The sequence below is a fragment of the Neoarius graeffei genome, chromosome 6 (assembly GCF_027579695.1).
Source record: "Neoarius graeffei isolate fNeoGra1 chromosome 6, fNeoGra1.pri, whole genome shotgun sequence".
Classification (NCBI taxonomy): domain Eukaryota; kingdom Metazoa; phylum Chordata; class Actinopteri; order Siluriformes; family Ariidae; genus Neoarius; species Neoarius graeffei.
In genome coordinates, this window is record NC_083574.1 from 49,498,610 (window position 1) to 49,520,000 (window position 21,391).

The following is a 21,391-nucleotide window of genomic DNA, read 5'->3' on the forward strand; positions in this document are numbered from 1 at the left end:
TCTTCATCAGATATGAAGTGAGTGCCACCAGTCGGAAGTCGTTCAGCTTGCTGGGCCGGTTCTTCTTGGGAACTGGAACGATGCATGATGTCTTCCAGAGGGTGGGCACTCTCCCCAGCTGCAGGCTGAGGTTGAAGATGCATTGGAGTGGTTCACCCAGTTCAGCAGCGCAGGTCTTCAGTAGTCGGGGACACACCTTGTCCGGGCCTGCTGCTTTCCTGGGGTGAAGCTTCCTCAGTTGACCTCTAATCTGGTCTGCAGTGATGCATGGAGGAGTCTGTGTTGAGGTTGGGGAGGAGGGTGCTGCTGTGATGACTGGGGGGTGGTATGTTGAGGGAAAAAGGAGAGATGGCTGCAGTGAGGGGGAGGGGGGACGTGGGCTGGTTGAACCGGTTGAAGAAGTCATTCAGCTCATTCGCCCTCTCCACTGTCCCCTCAATGACTCTGGTCTTTGTGTTGTGGCCTGTGATGGTTTTCACACCTTCCCAGACCTCCCTCATGCTGTTCTCCTTCAGCTTCTGCTCCACCTTTCTCCTGTAGCTGTCCTTAGCTTCCCTCACGCAGCGTTTCACCTCCTGCTGTGCTGCTTTCATCGCGTCCCTGTCCCTGCTCCTGAAGGTGGCCTTCTTCCTGTTGACGACAGCTTTGACTTCCTGTGTTACCCATGGCTTGTTATTAGGGTAACACCATACAGTCTTAGCGGGGGAGACCACGTCTGCACAGAAGTTGAGGTAATCTGTCAGACAGTGTGTCAGCTCCTCTATATCCTCACAGTGTGAGCTAAGCAGCACATCCCAGTCCGTGGTGTCATAGCAGTCTCTGAGGGCATCTTCCATTTCAGGGGACCACCTCCTGATGGAGCTACTTGTCCCAGGCTGCCTTTGGACCAGGGGGGTGTACTTCGGCTGTAGACGAACCAGGTTGTGGTCAGACTTCCCTAGTGGGGGGAAGGGTGTGACTCTGTGTGCATCCTTCATATTAGCATACAGCAAGTCAATTGTCTTGTTGTTCCTTGTTGGACAGTCCACAACCTGGTAAAAAGCAGCCAAAGTAGAGTCCAAAGTAGTGTGATTAAAGTCCCCAGAAATTATCATAAATGCCTCAGGGTGCTGTGTCTGCAGCCTTGCTGTGACAGAGTGAATCCTCTCACATGCAGTGGCTGCATCTGCCCTCGGAGGGATGTAAACACAGATGGTGATCATGTGACTGAACTCCCTCGGCAGATAATATGGCCGCAGGCTAACAGCTAGCAGCTCCAAGTCCGGGCAACATAAGACTGTCTTTACGGAGATAATATGTCCTGGGTTACACCAGCGGTTGTTTACGTAGATTGAGTCCCCCACCTTTGCCTTTCCCGCATGCTTTAGTGTTTCTGTCAGCTCTCACAGCAGTAAATCCCCGCAGGTCCACGTTAGCATCCAGTACGAGATGTGTTAGCCATGTCTCCGTAAAGATAAACAAGCTGCTCTCACGGTAAATCTGCTGGTTGTTCTGTGCGGATAGCTCGTTGACCTTGTTCGGCAGCGAGTTCACATTCCCCATGATAACGGAGGGAATGGATGGTTTGCAGTGCCGCCGGTTGTCCGCTAGCCTAGCCTTTAGCTTAGCCCCGGCTTTGCAGCCCCGGGTCTCCTCCTCAGCTCCGCTGGGATGGGGTGTCGTATCCCAGCTCATCCCATTGTTTTCAGGGCCAGCAGCTCCTCTCTCGAATAAGTGAGAAAACTGGCTCCTGGTTGCATGTTAAAGTTAAAAATATCCATGTGATATGAAGAAAAACACACTATGTCTTCGTAAGAAGAGCAGAAAAGTAAAAAAAAAGAGGTTTAAAGAGCTAAAAACTACAGAGCTACTGGAGAGCCAGCCGTCTTCCACAGCATCACGCAAGATGTTTCTTTGTTTACTCCTCACAAAGTCCATATGCTTCATCCATATGGACTTTATGAGGAGTAAACAAAGAAACAGCTGGGGACTTTAGCGCTTCATGACTAAAAAAAGTACCATAAAATAACGACACATAGCAAGAAAAGTACTTGGAAAACACTAACGATAGTTGAGAGGGATATGCAAACCTTTCATGAAGCAATCACTGCAAACTCGAGCATGCTTCAACTCCGCTCCCTTTGATTTCAGTGAGAGGTTCAAAAGCCACCTTTCTCGACGTCTTTTTGTGAAATCCTGTGTTCATTCACCTTTTTTTATTAGTTCACGGGGAACCCTGAAGAAACTTTTATCAGTTTCATGGTTTGATCGATTCGAACAACCTAAAACAACGCAAGCGTAAGGTGTTTTTCATGCGAGCAATGCGCCTTCTCTGTACAAACGCTTTGTCAACCGAGCTTTGGTAGACCACCAGCTAAAGTTTTGAATAACTAATGAGGCGGATGTGACGTCACGTGAAACCCAGCAGTTGATAAATTATTCACAAATTGTGTTTTGTGTGTATTTCAGAATGCAATCTCCAGCGTTGACACTGGGAAAATGTTCTTTATCCGCAAGATATGAAAAAATTCTGCAAGAATGGTATCAGCAAAAAAATGTATTTACCTTGAGTTAATTTTTGATTTAAAAAAAATCATAGTGAAGGCCGTACGGTTTGACATGTTCCTTTATTTCAGGGGTTTTAACAATGACTCCACTGCCCATCTTATGCTAAAGAGGGCTCAGAGGATGAAGGCCAGGAAACAGCAGCATCAGAGAAAATTACTAGGTAACTGTCATTTCATTTCAGTTTTGTATAACTTTTTTCTTTGTTCTTGCTATTTAGATAACCGCTCTCCTGTTTGTCAGGTAACCATACAGAGGTTTGTAAAGAATAGACAAATGGAGAAGAGAAAATTCTGTGCCTGCAATGTAGGGTAAAAAAAAATTGCCAATAATTATTTCTAGTTCTTATTGCAGCAGTTCTTCTCTCCTTTACCTTCCCTTATCAAAAAGAAGTATACTTCAAGTTCATTTTATCAAGTATACTTAAGTAAAGTTAAAGTATATTTCCTTAAGTATACTTTTGTGTACCAAGTATACTGATATCAATGTACTTACAGTATACTTGTAAGTAAACTAATCTAATACTTCTTGGGACTAAAGTGGCCCACTTTTAGTTCATAAAAAGTCTACTTTAAGTCTAAGAGAAGTAAACTTTGAGTATACAACTAGTATTTTTTATTTTGTACTGCAAGTATACCACAAATAAACTTATATACTAATAGTTTACTAGTTCTATACTTGTAGTCCACTCTTTAGTTTACAAAAGCATACTTCATAGTATACTGGAAATATACTAGGAGTTTACTTGTTTTATTTGTCTGCTTTATCTGTCTCTTTGTGGGTTAATAACACTATGTACATAAAAGATAAGTTTGAGTTCCAACACTGTTTACTCTTAAGTTATTCCACCCCAGAACTGACCATAAACTTATGGTACATGTAGGTTTAAAAGATGGGATTTAAAACATGCTGCTGTATATCACAAAGAAGCCAATATGTGTGAGAAAGATGTATTTTATTGGCTACTATCAAAAGGATAAGCACAACTACAGGGCAAGTAGACTTAAACATAAGGCACAAATATTTTAATACTTTATTACACTTTTGTTAAGTATATCTTGATCAAACATTTAAGTATAAGCTTAATATACTTAGACTTTTCTATATACTTTTCAGTATAAGCCAAGTATACTTACATATAACTTAAGTATATCTCTAAGCAAATTAAAAAGTAAACTGAAAGCATACTCTCTTATTTTTAGTTTAAAAGAAGTATACTAGAAGCACATTTCTTTTTTGTAAAGGTTCACAGCTTTTCTCATGCCACTATTCTCATACATGTATGAAAACTTTCTCACTGTCGCATTTCACTCTTGTGGAGAAACAGTATGTGCACATATCCAGCATGGTGAACATGTGGACTATAAATGAACAGTTAAAGAGAAAAAAAAAAACACTTTTCAAAACAATGTCGGTCTGTGTCTAATAAATTGTTGTTGTTTTCTTGTCTTTGTCTCTGGTTGGTGTTATGCTAGCACAGGGGCTTTCCTTTTACAGCAATGGAATGTGCAGTAACAGCGAGCAGCTTTCCTTCTTTCTGTCATGTTCAGTTAGCTTGAATTTCAGAGCACTTGCTGGAATTGACTATCCTGCACTGTGTTGTGTGCCTAAGCTTGGCTATTATCATTATGAGGAGCTACAGAAGAGTCACTTGTCCTGAGGTTACTTCATGGTGCTAGGAGCATGAGAAGAACCCCAGAGACTGTAGTACTGATCTGTTCCAAGTTCCCAGAGGCCTGGCCTGGAGCTGGATTTGATCAGGGTCAGAAGAGCGTGACTCTTAATGCCACAAATCCAATCATGGGCCCATGAAATGAGGGCCTGTGTGGAGTTCAGAAAGCCTCTGCTCCTGGTGAAGCCATGCGCTGTGCTAATTCAAAGTGATGGTGCGGTTTGGGTCTGCGTTTGAACATGAGCTCATTTTAACTCTGTTTCTGTCTGTATTCTGGTGTCACAGACCCAGTGGTACGTTTGGCTGTGTTCAGGAACCACAACATGCCACCTGTAGCCATGACGATCCAAAGATCCAGACCTGAATTCAAAGAGGAAATTAAAGGTAGGATTGAGATGTCACAGCTCAACTGACAACATTACAAAAAAACAAAGAAACAACACACAAGCTTGAAAGTCTATGGTATAGCGAGTTCTTTCTACATGGATACTCGGGCGGTACGGTGGTGTAGTGATTAGCACTGTCACCTCACAGCAAGAAGGTTCTGGGTTTGAGCCCAGCAGCCAACGGGGGCCTTTCTGTGTGGACTTTGTATATTCTCCCCGTGTCTGCGTGGGTTTCCCCCACAGTTCAAAGACATGTGGTTAGGTTAACATGGGGCGGCCTTGGGCTGAGTTGCTTTTGAGCAAGGCACCACGGGCGATTGCTCTAAGACAACGAGGGAGGCTCAGCCTCCTCTAAAAATGACGAACATCGTGTAGGATGAATTGTGCTAGGCTTATGTTATAGCCGACCTTATAACATTGCTATTTCAGATCCAGAATCATAGAAATACATGTGCTCAACCCACTACAGTGCGAAATCATTCCGTTATAACTTTCCCCAGTTCGCCTAATGTGTGCGTGAGTTTTTCCCCCTCGTGACAGCGCGATGCAGCCCAGCCTCAGTGGACTTCAGTGGCATTTGGGAGCTATGCGCTTTTCAATATCAAAATGCAAGACGATTATTGGACAAATACTGCGAAAACTCCCGCCCACGGAGTCCCATGGACTCCCAGCCTCAGTGGACTTCACTGGCATTTGGTAGCTATGCGCTTTTCAATATCAAAATGCAAGACGGTTATTGGACAAATACTGAGAAAATGCCCGCCCACCGGACTCCCAGCCTCACAGTGGGAGGGACATGGCAAAGCTTTCCCCGAGGAGACTGGTGATTGGTGAAAGCGGCCGGATATTTTCTTTGATTGACAGCTCGTTTCAAATATAGACAGGCAGCGGTGAATTTCAGTTCAGTCCCATGCGGATTCGCAAGTGGTGTGGTGTATTGTAAGAGATCAGCTTACATTTCGATTTCATTCATTACATACAGTTTCTACCAGCTTTTTTAGTTTGTATATATTTTCATTGTAAATAAAGTGTAAATATAGTGTTGTCAAGTTTGCTATCTTAGTTCCAGAAATTTCGTTTATTTGAGTGACTGAACTTGAACTTGAGGGGGCTAGTCAGCTAGCAAGAAAGCTGCACACGGATGCCAAGCATTGTTGATTTAATTTTGGCGAAGCCATTTGCCAGTCTTCCTTTTGAGGAAAAAATTAAAATTAAAGAGCAGGGTAGACCAACGCCTCAAATTGACTTGGTGAAAAAGGTAGGGAATAATACTCGTTCCTTTCAGCTCTCCTGGTACGAGAAAGTGAATTGGCTAACAGCAAGTGACCCACATCAACAACAGTAAATAGCCTACTTTAGTAATATGTCATGGATGGACCAAAAATATAGAATCCTATTTAAAATGTTTATGCTGAGTATATTATATTGGAATATATATTTCTCTGGATATGAATTAAACACGGGCGGCACGGTGGTGTAGTGGTTAGCGCTGTCGCCTCACAGCAAGAAGGTCCGGGTTCGAGCCCCGTGGCCGGCGAGGGCCTTTCTGTGTGGAGTTTGCATGTTCTCCCCGTGTCCGCGTGGGTTTCCTCCGGGTGCTCCGGTTTCCCCCACAGTCCAAAGACATGCAGGTTAGGTTAACTGGTGACTCTAAATTGACCGTAGATGTGAATGTGAGTGTGAATGGTTGTCTGTGTCTATGTGTCAGCCCTGTGATGACCTGGCGACTTGTCCAGGGTGTACCCCGCCTTTCGCCCGTAGTCAGCCAGGATAGGCTCCAGCTTGCCTGCGACCCTGTAACAGGATAAAGCGGCTAGAGATAATGAGATGAGATGAATTAAACACAGCTACAATTTGGAAAACATTTTTAAACAAAAACACAGCCGAGAACATTTCACACTACAGACCTGGATTAAAAGTGAAGGGTTATCAAAATTGTCAATAAAACATTTCTCAGTCAAAATAAGTATAATATAGGGAAAGTGTCATTGAATGAAATGTGTGGCACCCAGCTCTATGTTTGGCTCCCCAAGGTCAGTGCTTGTGCCTATTCCAGAACACTCTGCTGTTACTGCTGAGGTTCCTGACAAAGAGCTGCTTTCAATAATGATCAATTTTTAAACAGCATGCCACAATTTTAAAATATAAAATGTTAAAATATACCCCCCCCCAACACCACCATCATGTATATTGGACAGTAGGCTAATGGGCCAAAAGAACCTGTTATTTCACAGTTTGTGACCCTGCCAACAATCAGCCAGATCAGAGGCAAGAGTATGGGCAAAATTGATGTGTTTTTTCTTTTTTCTTTTAAAATCTGGAAATATCGTAACCGACCAGCCTCCCCTGTTTGAAAGACTACCAGCCGCCACTGCAAGGCACCTAACCCCGAACTGCTCCCCGGGTGCTGTAGCATGGCTGCCCACTGCTCTGGATGTGTGTGTGTGTGTGTGTGTGTGTGTGTGTGTGTGTGTGTGTGTGTGTGTGTGCGCATGCATGCGTGTGTTCACTGTTTCAGATGGGTTAAATGCAGAGGATGAATTTCACTGTGCTCGAGTGTACATGTGACAAATAAAGGCTTCTTCTGTTGACATTTTTGGGGAACGTGGTCTGAGTTAGAGCTCTTTGGTTCACTAGGAAACCTGGGCAGAGCTTACCTTGATCAAATTGAAGGCACATGACATGGCGGTTAATGGCCAGCCATTAGGTTGTTTGGGATGATGGAGAATAAACAAGATGATTGTATTTCAAGCGGACTTGGTTGCAGAGCCGAAGTGTGAAATCGAGTTAAGTGTAGAGGAGGTAGAGCACTGAGGGGTTCCAGACTCCTCAGACTGAGAGAGAGAGAGAGAGAGAGAGAGAGTAAGTAACCTTTCAGCAAGAGGGGGCTGTTAGATAGAGGGCAGTGGGGGGTGTTTATCATTTGAATGGGATAGTAGGAGAAATGGGTACTGGGACACAGAGGTGTTCCTGCTTACGTGTTCTCTTTTCAATGACAAAGTGCGCAAGGAAAGCATTTCCTCTCTTCATGCAAAAGATTTCTTTCTCTCTTCTTTTTGTTGTTGCGATTCCTCCAGCAGTCCCCTGGTGAATGTAAGCTGATCCCCATTTTCAAGTGGGTTACTCCATGTCTAGCACATCCACAAAAGAGAGCCTGGATAAAATAAACACGGGCGAGTCGGATATCTCGGAAAGAATCTGTCACGGCTTTGGGGGCTAATCACCTCCAGAAGGGGGCTTGGAGCAGGGGGCTGAAATGCAAGCCAGGGGAGAGCAGGGGAGCAGCGTGCGGCCCGAGGCGCGAGGGCATCCCTGGGGGTGCGGCGTTGGTGCCTTGCACAGGTCAGAGTCAACCATGCACCCCAAAACACATCGTCTAGTGAAGGAGTGCTTAAGATGTCACCCACCCAAAAGACCATTCCTCCTTCAGAGGAAAGTGAATGCGAGCCATGGAACTGTTCAGAGTTTATGCCCTAAAGTTCTGTTCATTATTATTAAAACAGAGCACATGTCTGCAAAGTAGGAAATAATTAGGGGAAAGAATAATATAATGCAATAATATAAAATATAACCCAAATGTATTTTTTTGCACAAGTTCATGTGCACAGTGAATGTTCTTCTGAAATATGTTTTGGCCATATCTGTATGCGAAAGAAACATACAGTATACAGCTGTAGCCAGCACCAGAGCTGTGTCCCTCTCTCACTGCAGCTTTTACTCGTCCTTGGGGTTGGATTTAAGCAGCCAGTTGTTTTGTGAGCGTGTGCTCAAGGAAGGCACATAAATCCTGTGCCCAATATTTTGACCTCCTGAGTCGTTATCTGCTCAATTTCACACTTCTTGTGTGGAAAATGAGGTTCCTGAAATGATTTACTCCAGAGAACTTACTGAATGATAGTCTTGAGGTCTGTTGAGATAAGTTATAGCCAGTGAGCAGTGTAATTCATCAGAGTTGAACTACATGGAAGGCAAATGGATTCATTTGACTACCTACGAAAGGTAATGCATTCTGCATACTGCAGTGGAAGTTTTGGAGGGGGTTTTGGTTTGTTTTTTGTTTGTTTAAATTTTTTTTTTCTTTGCAAGCCTTCCTCGGCCGCAGACATCTTGGCTTTGTATCCCGTGTTTCCGTTCCGTAGGTAACATGATTAGTGTGATGGTCATGCTGTTATAGATAAGTATGATAGATATTCGGTGAGATCATGTTCAGTGCTATGCAACTCACATAAACAGCACATTCTAAAATAGTCCAGCGATTATTTATTTTGTTTATTTGTTTATTTTTTTTAATCCATGGGAATATTCTTTCTCAAGAATACTGTAAAAATACAGCATACATTAATAAGATTCATATGCAACGTACTGATGATAAAACACTGCCGGTTCGGTCATAGGTCCTCATTTTTTATTGTCATTTTAAAAAATTGTTCTTTGACACTTTTGTAGATAAGACGATTTTATCGTCTTCCCTCGTGATGCACATCAGTGTGTAGTTGTTGACCTGAACACATGGAGTTGTATTAGTTTAGTTTTATTTGGCATTGATCTCTTGATGACTGTTATAGATCTGCATTGTAGCCAATGTTTCGGAGACACTTTGAACAACATGCGATGTTGTGTGTGTGTGTGTATTGACCGCTGGTTGACCGCCTGTGGTCTGCTCTCTGGAGGTAAAGGCTTGACCTAGGGCAAATGAAAGTAGGAGACAGAACCTCACGATAAAAGACCTGACCTCCTCCTTTGAGTCTGCCAAGAGAACTCCCAAACACTCAAAGCCCCATGGGTATAACATGCGCACACACACACACACACACACACACACACACACACACACACACACACACTTGCACTCTTATATATGCACACAGACATGCAGCGTATTACATCCTTTCAGCACAAGAGACCATTTCATGTTTGGTGTGTGTGTGTGTGTGTGTGTATGCGCACGCTTGCTGACCCATGGCTTCATTGTGGTCAGATAGATTTGCCATCTCCAAAACTGAATTCCAGTTGAATGAGCTAGTCCCAAAAATGCCTCAAAACTTAGTCATCATGTAAGCGAGCATATTCTCAGTGTTATAATCTCCGTCACTCTGGTCAGATTTAACAGTCAGAGGTTATAGTTTAATCATCTCATTAAACTGTATTTTATATATATAATATAAAACATTTTAATATTTTTATTTTTCTTCTTCAAAGCATTTAGGCTTAGTAATTATTTCCTTCACTGGGAAAACATACTATGAAAACACAGTAATTAGAACCATGATTGCACTTCTTTATTTCCCCTGTAAGTCTGTAAACTATGTTTGACCTTGTGTTTGTGTTCCGGGGCGGACAGGGTGGCCTCAGGTACGCTGCCCACTGCTCTTTGACAGCTGAGCGTGGGGAGGCTGAAAGAGCTGATCCTCTGATATGGTGACATGTCTGCTTCGTTGCTGCCATTGTCCGCTCCATATTACCTAATGTGCTTAAGAGCCCTGCTAAACAGGCGTGACTCCTGGGGCCTCTGACGTCCTGAGGCTGTAGCGATCAGGGGCCATGCGGCGACCTGAGGGGGCCTAATTTCTGCTCAGAGGTCTTTCATTCGAGCTAAACTCTTTATGAGTCCTCAGTTTTAAAATTTCAGTTACCAGTGTTAGCTAGTATACACAGTAACTAAGGGATGTATGTATATTACTATACCTTACTATACACTTTCATTCGAGGTTTCTTATTTTAAAATCTGTCTTTTGTGTCTTTCTTGTAAGTTTCCTGACTACTTACTATGCATAATAAGGCGAGACACTACATTTTAAACTGATGGTTTTTCTTAGCAAGTTTTCAGATTTGTGATAAACTGCAGCTTTGACATGCCGTCCAACACGGCACTAATCACATCATGTCACGGTTGTTTTCTTGCTATATATGTCAGAGTACATGTTGTTATTATGGATGTGTCAATTTCCTTTATATTATTTCCACTTCCTAGTGTGGAAAAAATTGGAATAGCATTATATTTTTAAACCCCTTTGCTCAAAATATGTTTTTTTTCCAATAAAAATGTATCAAGACCCAAAAATCTAGACAACTTGCATTTATGAAATCTTACAATTGAATTTTTATATATATATATTTAACAATCATTCCACGAAATCGAGTCATACATGAGCCGATAGCCGACGAGGCTCATCGAGCCGAGTTGGCTATAATCCATGTACGACAAGATTGAGTGGAATAACGGTTTTATTCTATCCACATTCAGTGGATTTTGAGAAACAGCATTTTTATTTTTTGCAAATTTGATAAATAAAAACTTTATACAAAACGTCCGACAAAATAATTTATATTTAACTTATAATGTAAACAAACCGGCGAAATGACAGTAGCAATTTATGAAAAATGCGATAATAATAATTCTTAAAAAATTTTTAAAAAATGTTCTTATCATCAAATACTTTTATTCCATATTTTGTTGTTTTTTAAAATATTTTTTGGGGGGCGGTTGTTTTCGAGTAGAGTTTTTATTTTGTCCTCGCTTGGTTCAGCAAAACGCTCTGACGTTTTCTTTTTTTGGTGGTTGGCAAACCAACTTAAAGGTGTAATACTGCCACCGACTGGGCTGGAGTGTGGAACAGGAGATATTGGGGGGGAATGATATTCTTTTATTTAGCTATTTCTGTTTCTTTTAAATACTTGATATATCTGACTTGATGCGTGCTGCCATTTTGTTTTTCTTTACTCATGGTATATGAGCTGATATCCTAATAGTAGAGTAGCCAATCAGAGCACGCAATTGCTCATATCCAGTGAATGTGGATAGATTGTGTGTGTGTGTGTGTGTGTGTATGTATGCATATATATATATATATATATATATAAATAAAACATGATTGTGTGAAGCTCATTGTTGACTTGTTCAATATTATGCTAGCTGAATGGAATATATCGGATGTACCACTCAATGCCAGGCAATATTTTTTAAATCTGTCGCTCAGATCCGCAATGTATTTCATACCAGTTTTTCAACACGAGAACATAAACTTCATATCTTCATGCCCATGTATGATATTCTTTTTATTATATAGACTAATTCGCAAACAAAAAGTACCCACATTTTATTAAAACCATTCGTTGATTTCCTCACAAGTAACATATTGAAAAATATGTCATGGTTTTGGATCTCCATGTCCTGGATGTAGCTCGAATGAAAACTACGAGGGGTGTATTTCCCAGTAAAATATTCATGTCCATATATATGTGTGTGTATATATATATATATATATATATATATATATATATATATATATATATATATATATATATAAAATTTCTTCACAGTGAACTAAATCTTTTAATTCTAACATAATCCAAAAACTTGATTTCTAAGGTTTATTAAGTATGTGAATATATGCATATTTAATTAGCCTGATTTGCACAAGTAAATATTTATTCCATAACCATTCCATTTGCAAAGTATAGCTTTTTTGGAAATGTGCATAAGCAGTAAGGATACATGCAATATACAAGAAGTTGTATGATGACAAGAAGTTAACATTTCTATTTTTCTTGCTAAATTGACATAGTTTTTTTCACTGACATTCTCATTAGAATGCATTTTATTATCAAGACATATTGGAATTGTATTGACTTTTTGATTATCTACTTAAAATCTGTGATGGAACTATTAATTTAGAACTCTATTAAATATCTGACAAGTCTAAATTTCCCCTTTGGACAATTTGTGATTTTTCAGCACCATTAAGTGTGACCCATTTCCTCCATTTGAACTCTATGTGAGAAGTTAATCACTTGACATTTTTACTGGATTTCCAATTAACCCATGACGACTGTACCCCATAAACTCCAACTGCTCTTTACATCTTGGCAAAACCATGAGAAGGATTTAAATAAGTGTCTCATTAGTTCCAGCACTTGGCTGTCAGAAGTTGTTATCGATTCACACTCCTCCCCGGCTGTGCTGCTCTCCACTGAGTTTGTGTTTTTGCTTTGAGTTACAGCTTTCTGGTGGCGCGCTTGGACACTGACTGTAAATCATGCGCTTGCTTCCTTTTTGGATGTTCAGGGTAAATTAATATCACAGCTCAGCAGGTTTAAAAAGAGACCACAAAACCTACTGAAAGCAAACCTCTTTATTTGCCTCAGTAAGCCACCGCTGGAGCGTTATAGTAATTACCCCTCAAAGCTTTCCAAAACAAATGGCCTTCTAAGCTTGAGTGTAAACAGGCCACGCTGCTTGCACTGATCTCTCAAGGCTTCATAAACTCTACATCATTAACTGTCTGTCAAACATTCAGCTTTTTTTTCCACTAGAATTTGAATTTAAATTTTTTTTCCCCCACTCTCAATTGTATTGGCTCTTTATTTATAATTCATGTTCTGGGAACATTGTCTTTTTTTCATGCCTTTCATAAAATTCTGTGGTAACTTCAGAACCGATGAGGCCCAAGATCTGTGTATGACAAGAACAAATTATTCTTTTTGGAAACTGACTTTGATATATGATGTCAACTGTAGCTGACAAAGGAGATGCGAGTGTTCAGAAGGCACTGAGAGGAGAGCCAGAGCAAACACAGATGCAAACACAGACAGGCCACAAAACCTACCAGTGGCTCCAAACCCAAGCCATGCCGAGCTGGGGAAGGTCTGCCCCCTCCAAGAGGTGAGCATGTCATGCATGATGAGAACTTTCTGATCTACAACTGATGGAATAATATGTAATCAGATTATGATGTACACAGGACAGCATGATTCTATATGTAAAATCGAATTTGCTTTAGGGTAAATTTTTGTGTAAACAACATAATTGGTTAAAGTACTAGTCTGGTAACTTTACCTGTACATTTCTAGTGATCATTTCCTCCCGGAGATTGACCCTGAAATTCTGACTAGTGGAAGGGTTCAGCTTGTGGTAAGGACCTTGATTTAACATCAGAAAATCCCAGTGCTTCAGGGATGCCCAAACAATATGTGCAGTGACTCATGCAACATGTACTGAGTAGCTTTTGTTATTACGGCAATATCTTTTTGCTGGCGTATATGTTGCATTTTCAGGCTTCTACAGGGTACAGAGAAACTCCAGATTCGACCATGAGGCAGTGGGCTGATGGCGCTGGTTTCCCTTCACCTCGAAACCACCAGGATCGCACTCAGACACACTCGGCTGGACATGCAAGTGGGTCTCAAATTCGAGAAATAAACACAACCTTAGTTAAGTCACATAAACAACAAAAGGATGAAATGTATGTATGTGGTAAAAAAAAAAAAAAATTTGAGAAAATTGACTTTGAGGCTTGAGATGTTGAATTGTTTCTAAAATAGTGTGTTGAAATGTAAGAATAGCAAGAAAGTTGTTTTTATTTATCTATCCACTGGCCTCCAGCAAAGTTATGTCATTTGCTTATATAGTTTAGCTATATGTTGGTTGCAAATATATTCATCTAAGCTGTAATTTATGATTCAGTCAAAAATATGTCAGCTTCACATGATGATGTAAAATGTAATAATGTAATAATTCGTGCCATCACGTGGCACGAATAAACTCCTGAGGAGTCAGGTGAGTGGGTTTATGGCATCTAGCGACATTAGAAAAAAAGTCATACATTCATGTTTTCGTTTTGCAACTTGTGTAGTTGTGTGTGTGAGTGAAGGGCTGGGAGATGTCAGGGTCAATCAGGTGATGGTCAGGGTGATGCGTCAGTCTCTTAGCAGGAAGCAGGTCTCAGTTCTCCCTGAATAAGTGGCATCTCTGTCATACAGGCTTTACATTAGTTTGCTAATTGACAAAGCTGCAACTCAGGAACACAAGCAGCACTCAGCGCATTTAACACAGTGATCCACATAGCTGAAGGCACAGCACTGTTGCGTCTAACTAAGCTAAATTAGATTCTGGTGATTTGGAAATGAAATCCACGAGGATGTGCACTAACACAGATGACACTTGTTTTTTTGTCACATAGGTATGTAGCATGGGCAACTTTAATTGTATAAAAGAAACATTACACACTACGATTCAAATTACTTCTAAAACTTTGAAGGAAACTAGTTACTTAAGCTCTAACAAAATCATTCTTTTAACCCTTTTTAAAGTATTTTCTCTCATAAATAGAAAACTACGAAACCCTTAAAAGGTCACCGTATGATTTAAAAAAAATACTTGTGCTTTCCTTCTCTCTCTCTCTCTCTCTCTCTCTCTATATATATATATATATATGTGTGTGTGTGTGTGTGTGTGTGTGTGTGTGTGTATATATACACACACACACAGGGGGTTGCAAAAGTAGGTATATAGTAAGGAAAAACAAACCGTTCGCACAGAACATTATTTTATTGATTATACAAACATATCAATAATAAACATATTAATCCCTCAAATGTTCAAACTGTTTGCCCCGGCATTCACACACTCCACTAATCGAGTTTGGACACCCATGCATACTCTGGCACAAAGGTCTTTTATCAGCATCAATTTCCTGGCAAGCCTCCCGTATGAACTGAATCATGGTATCAACAGACCGTGGCTTGCGTGCAAAAACCCTATCTTTTAATGAATTCTAGTATTAAATGAAACCTAGCACCACTATTATAATACTGGAATAATCCTTACTGGATACCTACTTTTGCAGCCCCTTGTGTGTGTGTGTGTGTGTGTGTGTGTGTGTGTGTGTGTGTGTGTGTATAAAATTCTCTAGTTTTGTGTAGTCTAGGATAGTTTTGTGTTCTCTCACAATATGTTAATGGTTTCCCTACAATCCTTGCTTTAATCCACACCCTGCAATGTTAATTTATTTTTGAAGCTCAGGTTCAAATATGGAGATTTATTGTCATTGCTTAGTATACAGTAAGTGATGTAATTAGTGAATGAACACTAAAGCGCATTCTGAAATGTAGAGGAAGAATTTCTGTAATCTTGATGATGCAGTCAGTTTTATTTATGATCAGTTATTATCAGCTGCACGGGTACTATTTTGAGAGAATGAAAAACCATAGTGTGGGAACACAAAACTAGTAAAAGTAACTAGGGAATGCAAAAATTATTGCAAAGGACTGCAAAAGTTTTTTTTTTAATGAAATCATTACATGCTGACCCTTTAAGGGCTCAGACAATAATATAACACACAGTAATTCAAATATTCCTTTCAGTTTTAAGCAAACTATTTAACTTTGGTCTATCAAAAATATTCTTATCATAAATTTTTTTAAAAATAAGCATTTTTTTTCTATTTTGAAAAAAATTCTAAAATTGTTAAATTTTTACATTTCTAAAAGATTCTAGGAGACCTTGGGACATAAAAGAAACACACACACACACACACACACACACACACACACACACACACACACACACACACGTTAAAATGGCAGGTTTTTGTGATAAAAAAATTAAAACAATCATGTCAGAAACATTTTAGGGAAAATTATAAAAAGTTACAATAACCTGGTATTGCATAAGTGTGCACACCCTTTTATAACTGGTTATGTGACTGTGTTCAGAATAAACAAATCACATTCAGTCTCATGTTCAAAAGAAATTATCATACAGCTGTCATCAATGAAATGATTCTGATTTACCCCAAATAAAGATCGGCTGTTTCTCTGGGATTTTCTTCACATCTTTTTGGCTTCCAACTGCTGAAGCCAGGGTCCTCAAAGAGCTTTCACGTGTCTAGCTCACTCGTTGAAAGATAAAGATTAGGAGAGGTGTATAAAAGAAATTCCTAGACATTAGATATACAATGGAACGCTGTGAAGGCCATCAACAAATCGAGAAAATGGACACACCACAATGACATCACTATGAACAGGATGTCCCGCCAACGTTTACAAAAGAATAAGACAAAAGCTTACCAGGGAGGCTGCTATGAGACCTATAGCAATGTCAAAGGAGCTGCAGGAGTATACTCTCAGCATGTGATAACAATCTCTCATATTCTTTTCATATTTATTTTGCCAAACCATGTGGCAAAATGTGTTATGGTCTGATGAGACCAATTGCAAAATGTATAATAATTCCAAAAGCACAAAAAAAGCACATCACCAAAAGAACAATACCGATGGTGAAGCATGGTGGTGGCAGAATCATGGCTTTATGGCTGCTTTTCTTCAGCCAGAACTGGGGCTTTTTTCAAGGTGCAGGGATTCAAGAATAGCTACAAATACCAGCTGATACTTGTACAAAACTTTCAGGTGTCTGCTAGTAGGTTGAAGATGAAAAGGAATTTCACCTTTCAACACAACAATGATCCAAAGCATACATCCAAATCATAAAAAAAAAAATGGCTTAACCAAAAGATCATCAGGGTTTTTGAATGGCCTAGCCAGAGCCTGGACCTGAACCCAACTAAAAGTCTGTGGGGTGGCCTGAAGCGGGCTGTGCACATGAAACGTCCTCACAATTTGACAGATCTTGAATGTTTTTACAAGAAAGTGGAAAAATATTGCCAAATCAAGATGAGCCATGCTGATAGACTCTTGCTAAAAAAAAAAAAAACTGAGTGGTGCAATAAAATCAAAAGGTGCTTCAAAAGAAAAAAGTATTAGTTTAGGGGTGTGCACACTTATGCATCTAGTTTATTTTAAGTTTTTTCTTTTTCTGCCCTAAATAATGTTTCTAGTTATTTTTCACTTCATTTATATACTTTGCAATTTCACATTAAAAGTGGAAAAAGATCTGACATTATATATCTTCTTGTACGGTACTTTACAAAAACCTGCCATTCTTACAGGGGTTTATAGCTTCCTATATACTTATACATACTATTAAACATTTATTCACTTTGCCTTTGGTGAATATCGGTGACTAATCACTGAGATAAAGTCTAGGTTATTATTCACTGAGCCTGAGGTGGATAATTGGTTTAGTATAAAAACACAGGTGATTATTTTTAAAAATCATCTTAAAAAATCATTTATTTCAAGCTTAAAAGCGGTATGCAAATGTAATAAAGGCGCGGTGCAGACGTGTGTCACTTATCCATGCCGAGTCACATAAAATACTTTGTTTTGAAATAGATAAAATAAATCACAATTCCACGTTACCTTTGAATAGTTTTAGACCAAACTTCGTCGTCTTTAGTGCTTTTAGGAACAGTATTTTCTTTCGTAATTTGTAATTATTTTTTTCGCGGTGCGGTTTCCATCCTGCGCTCTGATTGGCTGGCAAGCAGGTCCGTATCCTACGGTACGGACCCCAGTTACGGACCCCGGTTATGGACCTCTGGCGACTTGCTCGTTCACAACAACAACAAACATAGTAGAATTTTTTGTCAACGTTTATTTTTTTAAATAAGATTTATTGATAAGATTATCAAAAATCTTATAAATTTTTGTCAGCATTTCTCAGGAGAATAGCATTAATTTTACAGCATGGATAGCGATAACGACAGTGTTCACAGCGAAAGTGAGTTTTACTACCCTGAGGAAGAAGAAATAAAGGAAAACATTTCAGGAGAAAGCTAAAAACCTGTAACTGTTGCTAACGCCAAGCAAAAACATGGCTGAATCCTGAATGACTCAATTTTGTATAAATAGGGGACTACATAGGTGGCAAAATGTAGTTTTTTTTCCTGCCATGGAAGTGCACTTGTATACCAAGGAGAAAGCAATTTGCATTACAGCTGTGAATGAGGATTCAAAATGGCGGCTCGGCTCAGCTTACCCTTTCCGGCGCTCTCGTTTTCCGTTAGAATTTGGTAAAGAAAAAAAATATATTATTTACCAGCTTAAGGTCGGTCCGTATAGTGAAATACCGTGACCTCGGCCTTGAATACTGACCTCGGGCCAGAGGGCCTCCCTCAGTACTTTCAAGACCTTGGTCACGGTATTTCACGATACGGACCTCCCAGCTGGTAAATAACATATATTTACAGTGACAAAGCGATTGGCCACCATTTTGCCAAGTCACTCAAGGTGATTGGTTGAAAAATGTGGACTATTTCTCAATAATCAGTGCACATGATTTTCTACCTGTGTATTTATACTTATATTTAAGTTATTCCACGAAATCGAGTCATACATGAGCTGATAGCCGACGTAGCGCCGAGTTGGCTATAAGTCATGTCCGACGAGATTGGGTGGAATAACTGTTTTATTCTATCCACATTCACTGGATTTTAAGAAACAGAGCATTTTTATTTTTTGCAAATTTGATAAATGAAAAGTTTATACAAAACATCCGACAAAATAATTCCTGCTTAACAATTTGGTGAAATGATAGTAGCAATTTTTGAAAAATGCGATCATCCATCCATCGATGCATTATCTGTAGCCGCTTATCCTGTTCTACAGGGTCGCAGGCAAGCTGGAGTCTATCCCAGCTGACTACGGGCGAAAGGCGGGGTACACCCTGGACAAGTCGCCAGGTCATCACAGGGCTGACACATAGACACAGACAACCATTCACACTCACATTCACACCTACGGTCAATTTAGAGTCACCAGTTAACCTAACCTGCATGTCTTTGGACTGTGGGGGAAACCGGAGCACCCGGAGGAAACCCACGCGGACACGGGGAGAACATGCAAACTCCGCACAGAAAGGCCCTCGCCGGCCCTGGGGCTCGAACCCAGGACCTTCTTGCTGTGAGGCGACAGCGCTAACTACTACACCACCGTGCCGCCCTAATAATAATTCTTGACAAATAAAAAAGATATGTTTTTACCATTGAATACTTTTATTCCATATTTTGTTGCGCTTTTTTGTATTTTGGGGGGTTTTGTTTTCGAGTAGAGTTTTTTATTTCGTCCTCGGTTGGTTCAGCAACACGCTCTGCCATTTTGTTTTTCTCTACTCACGGTATATGAGCTGATAACCTAGTAGTAAAGTAGCCAATCAGAGTGCACAATTGCTCATATCCAGTGAATGTGGATAGAATAAATATTATATAGTTTGCTAAATGTGGTAACAGAAATATAGACTGACAGACTCTTTTGTGAACTTTGTGAATGCTTGTCTATATAGAAATATATGCATATATAGGATGGGTAGACTGACTGACCAACCTTTCCAACATGTTTTATTTTAACTGTGGCCCACCTGCCAAGTTGAATAGCCCTTTTCTATAACATTCATGCCACACGTTACCCACCACACATTTAATAGAGTTACAAATATTTTCTTTACTCCACTAGAGGAAATATCCTGAGACGCATATTTCATTTCTCGATTTTGTCCTTTTCCAAAACGAATGCAAGCAAAATGATTGCATACATAGCAGTTAAACATGTGTGGCAGGACAACAGCATGCATTTTTTAAAAGTAATTCTACACAGTTTGTGCTTCGCATGTTTTCATAGGCATGCAAAGTTTAAACCTGTTTTTTTTAATAAATATGAGCATATTATAGATTTACTTAAATTTGTAAAGTGTAAAATGAGTTATATAAGTGTATTTACACTTATATAACTCATTTTACACTTTACAAGTTAAATTCAGTTAAATTCTGATGTGCAGAAGATAAAAAAAATGGGTGCACAGCATCATCTGCTCGCTCATTAACGTTAAAGTCCGTTGATGACCATTAGTGCTGTGTCCTCTCTGTGTAGAAGTGTGTTGAGGCATGCTTTGCAGTACCTAGTGTGTGTCCAAGTGCTGCGTTACCTGCAATGTGAACGTGTCCCTGCTGCATCCTCACTGGGGCTGTACACGTGGAACACATCAGCCACAGAAAAGAGCTTGCTTTGTTCCCTGTGAGGAAGAACTGCATTAAACACACACGGCGCTGGAAGCAGCTCTGACAAGCTCTGAAGCCAGCAGCCCACGGGCAGCCTGACGTACAGCCTGCAGAGAGCCGTGGATCTGCAGAGAGCTGTGCTGTGACATTGTGGGCATGGAGGTCTTGGCAAGACTGTAGCAAGAGTGCATTAACGCATTAGTGCCTTTAGAGCAAAAGCCTTTGATTTATGTTTTTGCCATGCAGTGCAGATGTATAGGAACACCATTTCTGGTTCCAGCTGGCGGTTTTGTGAGACAAATCTGATTCTGTTTTCACAGAAAAAGAAGTGCTGTCTCCTCAAAGAGTCACCTTGGCTCCACCTCAAAAGGAGAGGATCTCATTCCGAGTCAATCCAGTGCAGCTGAGTGGTGGCTGGGGAGGAGGCAAGAAGAGATCGAAAGCAAACAAGTTAAAATAACCTTACTGCAAGAAATAGACAATAAGTTTTCCAATGCCTTGTACATTTATTTACCCATGTGGCTGTATGCATGTTCTGAGGATGATGGATATGTGTGTTTTTCGCTAAAGCGCTTATGCCCTTTAAACCCTAATAAACCCTAATAAGCCTTATGATGCACATTCGATCGCCTCTGAAATTCTCTGCAGCTTCTGTTTCACTAAAATTCAGCTTCTTCCGCTGTAAATTAATTAAAAGCAATGGTTGAGGTATAACCCAAATATCTGCAGGCAGTCCCAGGATGTATGCTTTTCTCAAATATCAGTGACCATGGCAAACCGTGGAATGTGTGGAAACCATTTTCGAATGACATGCTTAATATGCAAACAACAGCAGGCAATAGGAAGCAGCTCATACTTCTTATAAACCAGTGGGGCTTTATTGAATTATTTATACTTTGTTGATTTTATATATATAATATATATTTTTTTCCTTATGCGTTGTAATTAAGACTCAAATGGTGTGTAAAATCCCTGAAGTATATTTATTTATTGATGAAGGTTAATAAAAAAAACTTTCGCACAAATTTCCACTCCAATATCTAAGGCATTAATGAAAATAAATTACTCTGGAGTCTTTTTGACATTTCATCAAACAGGACAAATATTATTAAGTGTTT

General features: G+C 40.0%; 1 protein-coding gene across 1 annotated transcript in view; it reads left to right on the forward strand.

Annotated features, from left to right (window-relative positions):
* lrriq1 (leucine-rich repeats and IQ motif containing 1) overlaps window positions 1-20,866 on the forward strand; it is a 95,318-nt gene extending 74,452 nt beyond the window's left edge. Inside the window, exons 22-28 of the mRNA XM_060924357.1 lie at window positions 2,449-2,520; window positions 2,616-2,707; window positions 4,502-4,600; window positions 13,120-13,264; window positions 13,453-13,513; window positions 13,657-13,777; window positions 20,594-20,866. Of these exons, the coding sequence (XP_060780340.1) occupies window positions 2,449-2,520; window positions 2,616-2,707; window positions 4,502-4,600; window positions 13,120-13,264; window positions 13,453-13,513; window positions 13,657-13,777; window positions 20,594-20,733 (730 nt within the window). The 3' untranslated portion in view covers window positions 20,734-20,866. The remainder of the gene's footprint in view (window positions 1-2,448; window positions 2,521-2,615; window positions 2,708-4,501; window positions 4,601-13,119; window positions 13,265-13,452; window positions 13,514-13,656; window positions 13,778-20,593) is intronic.
* The last annotated feature ends 525 nt before the right edge of the window (window positions 20,867-21,391 follow it).